The sequence below is a fragment of the Cajanus cajan genome, chromosome 11, assembly GCF_000230855.2.
Source record: "Cajanus cajan strain Asha chromosome 11, NIPB_CcT2T_4, whole genome shotgun sequence".
Lineage (NCBI taxonomy): Eukaryota > Viridiplantae > Streptophyta > Magnoliopsida > Fabales > Fabaceae > Cajanus > Cajanus cajan.
This window is the reverse complement of record NC_138527.1, coordinates 11,089,610-11,100,294: the sequence shown is the minus strand read 5'-3', so window position 1 is coordinate 11,100,294 and position 10,685 is coordinate 11,089,610. Positions and strand designations below refer to the sequence as shown.

Genomic DNA, 10,685 nt, shown 5'->3' with positions numbered 1-10,685 from the left:
TAGACATTTAATTGATTGTGAGCTCTTATTACAAAAAACTCATAAAATTTTTATAAATAGTGTTTCGCCTTCATGTAGTTAACAAGCTATGAAAAATAATCTTCATTTTTATAAATAAGAAACATCCATCTATATACACCAAGTACATTAAATAATTTTTGAGCAATTGCTTTCGTTTTTATTCATGCATGATCTTTTATCTAACCAAATATGGAATAAAAAATAATGATTTGATCCAGCTTCGTTGGCAGAGTCTGATGTTGCCTCCTGTTCATGATGTTGAATTGAACATAAGCAGATTATCTATGCAGAAGCAAAGTTCATGACAAACAGCTAACACAAGAAGGCGCATGGGGGAGGGACTTTGTGTAGTTTTGAACAAGGCGCATAGGGTGGAGGCGTTTTCTGTTCGTTGCCTCGTCGCCCACTACATGGTGGGGAGGCGTTTTGTGTTCATTGCCATGTCACCAACTAAAAACGCATGGGGGAGGCGTGATCTGCAAAACGCCCTCTCTCTATGCTTTGTATGCCACAATCACTTACTTTAATAATTAATTTTTTTTTTAATTTATTTCATGTAATTTTTATTTTATTTATTTATTTGACAACAAAAAATTAATCTATTTATTTGACAACAAAAAATCACCTACGTCTCATGTTCGATTTCTATATATATTAAAATAATGTTTGACAACAAAAAATTATACATGTAAATTAATCTTTATTATTAGATTTAGGATATTACATGAACCATTTCCGTAAAAAAAAAATACTAGAATAGAAAAAATATCGAGCAATCAAATACTCTAAGTGGCTAATAACTAACATTTGGTGTAGTAGACTACAATCCCCTTATCAGTTAAAATAAAACTCGGACTGTTCTTTTGAGAAGGCATTGTGGTGTCAATTGTGTATTGTCATCACAGGGAGGTTGTAGCACCTCGAACTTGTGCTTCCTCTTGATGCTTGGCTCATCCTCCCCCACCTTCAATTTTCTTGAGTGACTCCAAAACTTCCACCATGGAAGGTCTCAAATCCTTGTCCTCTTGCAAACATTGAAAAGCCAATGCCGCCACTGAAAATGTCTTCCTCTTAATTTCTTTATCCAATTCAAAGCCAAGGGAAGGATCCACCAGTTCACTAAATGCACCATTTTTTATCTTCTTTATGGCCAAATTTGACAAGTTGATCTCATCCCTACTCCTTGTTATATCAACTGCTTTGAGAGATGATATCAACTCAACAAGCACAACCCCAAAGCTATACACATCACTCTTGTTCGTTAGCTGGTAGCATTGGTGATATGCAGGGTCAACATACCCCGGTGTTCCTTGTGGAGCCGTGGAAACATGTGTCACATTGTTGGGGAACAGTCTCGAAAGCCCGAAATCTGCAACCTTAACACAAAAATTGTTGTCAAGTAAAATGTTGTTGGTTTTCACATCGCGGTGAATGATGCTACTAGCATGCAGATAAGTCAATGCACTCGCAGTTTCTATGGCAATTCTCATTCGAATGTGCCACGGCAAGAAGCTAGCCTTGGCTGAATCACCATGCAGATGAGATGCAACAGTGCCGTTTGGTACATATTCATACACAAGCAGTAGTCCACGGTGTTGCCGTGAACTGCAGCCATAAAGGGACACGAGATTTTTGTGTCGCAGACGTGTCAGGATCTCTATTTCATTCATAAACTGTTCCATCCGTCTGTAGTGGTGCTCGTATAGGCGCTTCACAGCTACTTCTCGTCCATCATTGAGCTTTCCTGGTTGTTGAGAGATCAAACAACTAATCACATAAGGAGGGAAAGCTATATGATTGATTTTATGTTTAGATAGAAACTAGGCTTAATTCCACTTATTGTCACCCATGTTTCACGATTTCACAAATTTCGTCGCCTAACTTTGAAAATTGCACATTTGCCACTCAACCTTCAAATTTTTGTATATTTTGTCATTATGTAGTTGATTATCGTGTGGTGCCATTTGTTAATCACTAACATGACATATTAACTATTGTCACTGATATGACATGTTGACCAATGATGTATCACGTTAATTCTTATCATGGATTGTTGATGTGTGACATAATGTGTCACACATGCTACATGAGTTATCAACTAACAAAGATGGTTACTTAATGGGGTGGAAAAATGTGCAATTTAGAAAGTTAGGCAGCATTCGTGAAATCGTGTAACATAAGTGGTAAAAAGTGCATTTAAACCTTTTAGAAAGTTAGGCAGCATTCGTGAAATCGTGTAACATAAGTGGTAAAAAGTGCATTTAAGCCTTTTAGCCTTTAGTTTATGAAGTGTGCCAATAGCTGACCGTAGTAAACAGTCCCAAAGCCTCCACTTCCAAGTTCTTTAGCTTCATCAAAATTTGTTGTTGCTTTCTCTAGCTCTGTATAGGAGAAGACAGGGATTCCAAACAACTTACTGCCACTCTCTGGGATTGAATTTGAGTTAGGAGTAGGACTACAATGATTTTTTCTTGATTGGCTTTGGTCGTCCGAAGGTCTGTTTCTCCGTTTATGGAAAAGCAGAATTATCAAACTTAATATGATCACGCTTACAAAACCAACAGCTACTAAACCTGTAGTGTAGTATAAATAATATAAAAAAAAAAGCTTTGAAATGCCAATTAGTGGATCACATGTGTATTGTAGCATGAATGAAAATACAAGAACATGAAATCTGTTTGACAATTCAAAATTTGCTCCTTACAAATTTCCTTACGAAGCTTATAGATGATATTTTCATTACAAACAAAAACAGCACCTAAATTTTAAATTGTAAAAGCCATAAAATTTAACCCTAGTTCAGTATATTTTGGATTTTTCTTAAGATATTTAGGCTACTGCTGCAAGCAAGAGTTGTTAACTCTTAAAACTCGCAGCAGTTCCAACTTCCCTAGTATTATGAAGGCAAGTAGTATAATTTGACTGCAGAAAAAACGTTTTCTATCTTATTTTTATATATGCGAAAAAATCTATTTACAGTAAAAATACAATCATATCAACAAAATCTCCTCAATTTTGTTCTATCTCAATTGTTTTGATTTGCTATAATTGATATTGTTACAGTATTATCTCCACAATGCATGTATATGCCACTAGCAAAGTATACTGTTTTCAACTGAACAGAGGTATCCATAGGAGATAAAAAATGTGAAAACTATGATAAGGCAGTCTAGTACTCTAGTGATCTACTACTAGTGTGTTTGGAAAACATTTAGAATCCATTACTCCTACCAAAATCATGGTGTCAAAAATGGAAGAAACTCTGTTGTATTGCTTTCGACCTGGGAATGAACATGTTTTTGGCTGAACCCACCACCGCCCTCAAACATGCATTACCTTGGAAATCAGTCAGAAGTGCAGGCTAAAAATATATAAAGTAAACAATATTTATACCTTCCAATTTTTCAGAACATATAAATAAATACCTGATTTTAGAATAATGTCAACTGCTTGTTTACGCTTGGAGGGTTCTGCTGCTCCTATTAAATATCATGAAGGTGGTCAATAACGAATTAAATTTCAGAAAATGAAATAATAAAGTTCACCCTGAATTATCTGAGTATGATTATTTGGTCAACCTTAGTTGCATTGCATGTCAAACATGCCTTATTATCAAAGTGATTTCAGAATTTTGGAGTTGCATACCTTTGGTACCGGTACAACGAAAGTTGTGAACTTGACATTGAGCTTCATTTTCTTGACACTCGCGACAATTCTCTGATACCGATATCAGCAGTCGGAATCCAGCATGTACGGAAGTGTACAAGTCTGTGGAATTGTCCACAGGAAGCGATGAATTAATTGGAAGCTGGAGGGTTGAACATGCATTTTCAAGCATGTCATTGTTATCCGTTCCAAAATTTTGAGAAGGGTAGTAGATTTCGGAGTCGTTACAGCTTATGTGATGTATGTATTTAGTGCTATTATCAAGGGCGTGTCTGCATCTTAACAAGGTTATATTGTGTTTCATTTCGATCTGAAAATGCAGCATGGAGGAGTTCTGAGGAAGGGTTTCTTTAAGATCGTAAGTGAAGGCATTGCAGCTTCTGTTGTTCAAGAGTTTCCGAAGGTGGTGGTCTGTGACAGAGATTGAATTGCTCCCATCGATGGATTCTAGTTTATACAATGTTTTTGGTGAATGGACTACTTTAAATGTATTTTCATCATCACAACGCTTTATGGGCAAACCACAGCCCAGGTTTGTTGTGTTGGTGAATGGAAACTGGAGTTCCCCAAACTCACCGCATTGAAAAGATGTTGGGCACTTCCCTTGGTATTTCTTTTCATCTTCAGCCAAGAGAGGAAGCAGAGAGAAACTGAGAACAAGGAAACGCAAGAAAGAGTATTGAACCATCTTGGAGAGTCAAAGTGAATGGAGTGGAAGTAGAAAACAATGTTCCTTGTATTGTTTGTGTCGTCATAACTTTCTATTTTATTTCACAAAACAAATTTATTGTTGTGTTGTAGTTAACGGCTAAACGCGTGTTGACTAAGGAAAAACGACTTGGAAGGGTTGAGAAGCACAGCGTGTCCACTTTCCAACCTTGGGAATTCCGTTTACCAAGACTGCCAAACGTATGCACTTGTTCTGTACCTTACCTACCCCTGTTGTGGAACTGTGAGAGCACTTTGACTGATTGACTCTCAACATTTAGTTCTTTTTATGAAGGTTAATGTTTCAAGACATACGAAGATGAAAACCAACGTTGAAATTATGTGTATGCACCACGTTGTTTCTCTATCGTGATGTGTTACAATGCCAGTGTGATGATAACACATAAAACACTATCTTTGAATTATTAGAAAATAAGGAAACTAATGGTAAGAGATAAATTAAAAAAAAAAATTACAATATAATCAAGTTACTAGTTTGTGTTTTTCCATATATTCTTAGCTTTTACCTGTTGCAATTGAATGTAATAAAAGCGTCACTGTAAGGGCGCACACCAGATACAGAACCAAATTGCATCTCTTATTGAACCATGCTGCATTTGGAGATGGAAGGGCCAAACTGTGCTTGGGATGAAGCCATATTGAATTTGGGACAACATGATGGAAGAAGGACCAAATTAAGTTTGGTATAAAACCATTTGCAATTGGGCATGAATAACGGAGGCCGAACTGATCTAAAATATAATTAGTATGCAACTATGCATTGCTTGCAGACTTAAAGTTGTTAACAACGTAATTGCTCATACTTTCCTCCTCTGAGTTGTATGGTTAAGCTTTATAACATAAATAAGGACACTATCAAAATATCATCATTCTTGTCTACATAGTACAACGAGGATAATAAACAAATATCCGGTATCAGTCATTAGAAATCAAAGACTAAGAGCTTTGAATACAATCTAGAAGTAGTTTTGAGAACTTAAAAAAAAAAAAAACCTTTATTTTTAGTATAAAATACTCTCTAACATTCTTCTAAACTTATGTCCAAACAGATTCTAACCGGATAGCCACAAATACGAAGTATCCCCTTCATCATTGGGTTTGGTGAAGGCGCTGGTGTGGCCGCATCAGAGGTGGATGAGCATAGCTTTGTGTAGCTCTAGCAGTACCATGAACTTCAATTCCCTCAAGATTCCCTGGCTCATCTCTCCCACTTTGAATCATCTGCAGCACCTCCAACACTTCAACCATAGAGGGCCTCAATTCCTTGTCCCCTTGCAAACACCGAAAAGCCAATTCCGCCACCGAAATTACCATCCTTTTCAATTTCTCATTTGACTGAAATCCAAGGGAAGGATCAACCAACTCACAAAACGCCCCCTTTTGAATCTTCCTTATGGCAAGATTCGCCAGCTTAATATCATCCCTGCTCCTGTTAATATCAACTGCTTTGAGAGATGATATTAACTCAACAAGCACAACACCGAAGCTGTACACATCACTCTTGGTTGTAAGCTGGTAGCACAGGCGATAATCCGGGTCAACATAACCCGGAGTTCCCCTTGGAGCTGTGGAGACATGTGTGACATCATCAGGGAACAGTCTTGAGAGACCAAAATCCGCAACCTTAACGCTGAAGTCACTGTCAAGGAGAATGTTGCTGGTTTTCACATCACGGTGAATGATGTCTGAAGCATGGAGATAAGCCAATGCACTTGCAGTCTCTATGGCAATTTTCATTCTCACAGGCCAAGTCAATTGGCATGGCTTTGCTTGATCATCATGGAGATGGGAACTTACAGTGCCATTTGGGATGTATTCATATACTAGGAGTAACTCACGGCTGTGACGCGAAGTGCAGCCATAGAGGGTCACGAGGTTCTGGTGGCGAAGACGTGTGAGGATCTGAATTTCATTGATGAATGACTCCACTGGCCTGTAGTTGCGCTCGAACAGACGCTTCACTGCAACTTCACGCCCGTCTTGAAGCTTTCCTGGTTGTTAAGAATCAAAGGGTAGGTTATTCAACATGACATAAATTCATCTTATGTGTCTCTTTATGTAGCAGCATGACTACTATGGATTACAAGATTTCGAAATATGATTTTAGATCAACCTCTGATTCATATCCTGTGCACTTGCTTTTCAAACCGCATGAATTTTGGCCCTTCTAATATTTGTTCTATGAAACAAGAGTGTGAGAATGTGGAGAGTCTCTTACCGTAGTAAACAGTTCCAAAGCCTCCTTCTCCAAGTTCCCTAGCTTGATCGAAATTGTTGGTTGCCTGTTGGAGCTCCTCATAGGAGAAGACAGGGATCCCAAAGTAGAGAGCCCCACTTTCTCGGATCGTTGTGTTTCTTAAGGAAGCAGAATAAGCGCTTCTTGGCTGGTTTTTGAGGCCTTTATATCTGTTTCTTCCTTTGTACAGCCAAAGAATAACCACCAGGGCAAGAAATGCAACCGCGCTTGGTATTCCAATAGATAAACCTGCAGAAGAAACACCTGAGGGAAAAGAAAGCGCTATGGTGTTAGCGTCAAAAAATGAATCCATGAACAAGATTTTTATTTGGGGTGATGGGGTAGTTTGTTTTAGGCCATAACCATAACACAGTACCTGTTTTCTTAGACTCCTTGCTCTTTGGCTCTGGTCCAGGTGATGGTGGATGAAAATATGGTGGATGACAGTGAATACAAGATTTGGGCAAGTCTAGTTTAATTTGGAGAAGAGAAAATAGGAATGTACATGAAGGGCAAGTGGGAATGGTTACTTGTCCAAGTGGAAGAAACTGAAAAAGTAAACATGCGAAGGGAAGGCTGGGCATGGGCAAGGGGAAGGGCGACATGGGAAGAGGATCACCATTTTTAGAGGAAGAACTGAAGTAGATATCGAAGTAAGGACATTTTCTATATAAGGACATGTCAGGCTTATGGATTGTGCTCTCAGTGGGGTTGGAAATGCATTTGGAGAAGGTAATATTGTTATCGATTTGAAAAGGCTTTTTAAGCGTCCATGGAGCGGACAAAGCGTCAAAATCGGGGTAATGGATTATAATATAACTGTACCCGTAGCTGTTCAATATGCTATCAATTTTATACCATTCCTGATCTGTCAATTGGATTTCCTTAACTTGATCTTCGAGGTCACAGCCTCTTATTTGGAAGCCACAATCTGAGTTGTCAGAAGTTGTAAAGGGGAAGGAGATGTTCCCGAGAAATCCACAGGGCTCAGGCTCTTGGGGGCATTGTTGGGGGTCTACCAAAACCGGGTGAACAGAAGCCAAGACAAGAAGCATGAAACAAGAGAGTAGAAAATGGAAGCCCCAAATGGAGTGGGAAGCCATTCAGAATTAGGGAGCCAAAAAACTTGTTCTCTAGTTTCATTGTCTCGTCTTTAGTACCGTTAGTTTAAGCACTGTTTTGTGTTGTGTTGTGTTGTGTTGTGTTGTGTGTCTACTACGCTAGTTGACTTGACTTGAGGTCGGAATGGAAGACTTGAGAAATTAGATGGAAAGAGGGCTAAAGAGAAAATCTGTTCACTCCTCTTCCCTACCATGGCTGTCTTTTCCTACTCGCCTTCGGGCGCTTGCGTGACTCCAACGTTTGACTTCTAAAACTGCCATTTTCACTTTTTCACGATTTTGCAAACAAAAATTTGATTGTCATCTACACAAGAGAATGAATTTTTTACTGGAATAATATTTTTTTTTTTAAAAAATTACGAGAATGATCACTGTGCAGGATTATTTACCAAGATAGAACCATTTACTGTTCAAGCTCAGAATTCGGTTCCCCGGGAACCGAATTCTGAGCATCAAAATGTAATTTTTTTTGTTTTTTCAACTCAGAATTCGGTTCCCCGGGAACCGAATTCTGAGTTGGTTTTAAATTTTTTTTTTTTCGTGTATGGGGGCAAATGTGGGCTGATCTGGGAAGCGGAACGGCCCGTTCCAAAATCAGAACGGGCCGTTCTGCTTAAAAAAACAGAGTGCAAATTCTGAATGTGAAACGGCCCGTTCCAAAAGCAGAACGACCCGTTCTACTTAAAGAATTTGCACTCTGTTTCTTTAAGCAGAACGGCCCGTTCTGATTTTGGAACGGGCCGTTCCGCTTCCCAGATCAGCCCACATTTGCCCCATACACGAAAAAAAAAAAAAATTTAAAACCAACTCAGAATTCGGTTCCCCGGGAACCGAATTCTGAGTTGAAAAAACAAAAAAAATTACATTTTGATGCTCAGAATTCGGTTCCCGGGGAACCGAATTCTGAGCTTGAACAGTAAATGGTTCTATCTTGGTAAATAATCCTGCACAGTGATCATTCTTGTAATTTTTTTAAAAAAAAATATTATTTCAGAAAAAAATTCCAAGAGAATACGGGTGTCTTTCACCCCTGTTTGGTTAATATATGGTTTATTTTATCAATATTAGATTCTGTACTAGCCAGCCGAGTTGCCGACTTGTCCCTCACCAATCTGCTGACTCGGTTAAAGGTTTACCAGCCTAACCAAGCAGTAAGTTCATTATTGCCGAGCTCCTCTGCCCGACCATGAAACATGGACATCAGAACACCACATCGGCTCAAAGAGGCCACGTCATCAAACAAACAAAAATACAATCTTGTCACCGCGTTGCCCACGCGTTATGGGAACGAGGTGACGGTTATGACACATGGCGTCAAGACAAATAGGCGTACGCGAAAAGTCACGACCCCTTGTCAAGCTCGGCATCACAGCACAAAATGAGGTCGGGCACGCGCTACGCGACGTCAGCTCGGCATTTAAGCAGATCATAACCGATCTCGAGGGATCTCGCTTCGGACGGGATCCACCATTTAATCCTTCATATCTTATCTCAGGCCCAAGGCCCAAAACAACCCTAATTTACATTAAGGTACGTGTATTACTTATACGAGATTCATACTCTCACAAACACTAACTTTAGCATCGGAGTCTCTTTTGCAGGTGCCACCCCCATCTTGGAGCATCAAGCGTACCAGCGAAGGAGGCTCACCAATCTTACTCGGAGGATCATCTCTACAGCAAATTTCCGGTAAGAACATTTGGTGCCCACCGTGGGGCCGATCAAGACAGCTCTTATCGGCCACTCTTATGGTTTCTACCAGAAGCCATAGCAGACGCGCAACAGAAGACGTAGATCACACAACTACCATGGACAACGAAGCAGCATTGAGAAGGCTGATCGAGCAGGTCGAGCAGATGCGGCAGCAACACACCGCCAATCTGCAAAACATGCGTGCCAAGCACAAAACTGACCTAGCCGCGATGCGAACCGCCAATGAAGCAGACCTAGCGGCGCTGCGCGCCGAGAATGAGCGTATCCACACTCAGCTACCACGGCGCATCTCTGATCAACCCCCTCAACCGAGTCACCTAAACGAGGAAGAGGGGCACTCGGTTTCTCAACCGCCAATAGCGCATAGGACACCGACTCCAAAGCCTGCCACGCATCGATCTCATGCATCGACACACAAATTGGCCCATGAGGTCAGCAATGCTCCTACTCATGTCGCGGGGGATCAACCAACCTTCCGCCGTCATCCTTTTTTGGATGGCATTATGGAGACGCCACTCCCTCTCGGATGGAAGCCTCTCCACCTCGATCGGTACGACGGCACGACAGACCCAGACGAGCACATTAACATGTACACCACACAGGTAAACCTCTACACCAATAACGATGCTATTCTGTGTAGGGTTTTTTCGACCTCGCTCAAAGGGGCCGCGCTCAACTGGTACACCCAGCTACCTGCCGAGTCAATTGACAGCTTCGGCACCCTGGTCAGACGGTTCACGGCGCAATACGCAACAAGCCGACCTCATCACATCACATCCGCCGCCTTGGCCATCCTCAGACAGGGCGACGACGAACCATTAAGGACATTCATGGAGCGCTTCGCTGGCATCTCCGTCAAAATCCGCAACTTAAACCCCGAGGTCGCACTGCACTCCATGCTCATGGCGTTGAAGCCAGGACCTTTCGTCGACAGCCTTTGCCGATGACCTCCTCCCGACATGGACGAGCTCCGAGCTCGCGCTGCTGGGTACATCCAAATGGAGGAGCATGCCGAGTTCCGCAAGGCAATTCGCGACAAACCACAAGGAAAGCAAGACCAAGGTCAGGCCACGAACATTTAAAGTTGGCGACCTTGTTTGGCGATTATGGGGAGAAGCAAGAATAGACCCCTCCAAAGGAAAATTTGGAACTTGGAATTCCACCCACCTCAAATTTTATTTCTCTTAACTTGTAAATTC

The 10,685-nt window shown here is 40.8% G+C and overlaps 2 protein-coding genes across 3 annotated transcripts; both read right to left on the bottom strand.

The window, feature by feature from the left end:
- Positions 1–701: 701 nt before the first annotated feature.
- On the bottom strand, positions 702–5,086 carry LOC109802251 (LEAF RUST 10 DISEASE-RESISTANCE LOCUS RECEPTOR-LIKE PROTEIN KINASE-like 1.1). 2 transcript variants are annotated; one of them, XM_029272466.2, is made up of 4 exons: positions 3,667–5,086; positions 3,447–3,500; positions 2,328–2,594; positions 702–1,765 (listed from the first exon to the last, which is right to left on the bottom strand). In XM_029272466.2, the coding sequence occupies exons 1-4, from the start codon at positions 4,373–4,375 to the stop codon at positions 972–974; spliced, it is 1,824 nt and encodes a 607-aa protein (XP_029128299.2). In that variant the 5' UTR covers positions 4,376–5,086; the 3' UTR covers positions 702–971. The 2 variants fall into 2 exon arrangements, with proteins under 2 accessions (XP_029128299.2, XP_082922408.1); XM_083066282.1 differs by having other exon boundaries at positions 2,439–2,594.
- A 143-nt stretch (positions 5,087–5,229) lies between these two features.
- On the bottom strand, positions 5,230–7,891 carry LOC109788723 (LEAF RUST 10 DISEASE-RESISTANCE LOCUS RECEPTOR-LIKE PROTEIN KINASE-like 1.2). Its single transcript, XM_020347869.3, has 3 exons — positions 7,029–7,891; positions 6,635–6,916; positions 5,230–6,407 (listed from the first exon to the last, which is right to left on the bottom strand). The coding sequence occupies exons 1-3, from the start codon at positions 7,753–7,755 to the stop codon at positions 5,506–5,508; spliced, it is 1,911 nt and encodes a 636-aa protein (XP_020203458.1). The 5' UTR covers positions 7,756–7,891; the 3' UTR covers positions 5,230–5,505.
- Between the last annotated feature and the right edge of the window lie 2,794 nt (positions 7,892–10,685).

What these genes read in the sequence shown, in the direction of transcription:
- LOC109802251 (XM_029272466.2), bottom strand. Translation starts at nt 4,375, where the DNA reads ATGGTTCAATACTCTTTCTTGCGTTTCCTTGTTCTCAGTTTCTCTCTG. An exon ending in TCGTTGTACCGGTACCAAAG is followed by an intron (nt 3,501 to 3,666) that starts GTATGCAACTCC and finishes GATATTTAATAG; the next exon opens with GAGCAGCAGAACCCTCCAAG. An exon ending in CTTTGGGACTGTTTACTACG is followed by an intron (nt 1,766 to 2,327) that starts GTCAGCTATTGG and finishes CTCAACAACCAG; the next exon opens with GAAAGCTCAATGATGGACGA.
- LOC109788723 (XM_020347869.3), bottom strand. Translation starts at nt 7,755, where the DNA reads ATGGCTTCCCACTCCATTTGGGGCTTCCATTTTCTACTCTCTTGTTTC. An exon ending in CAAGGAGTCTAAGAAAACAG is followed by an intron (nt 6,917 to 7,028) that starts GTACTGTGTTAT and finishes CTTTTCCCTCAG; the next exon opens with GTGTTTCTTCTGCAGGTTTA. An exon ending in CTTTGGAACTGTTTACTACG is followed by an intron (nt 6,408 to 6,634) that starts GTAAGAGACTCT and finishes CTTAACAACCAG; the next exon opens with GAAAGCTTCAAGACGGGCGT.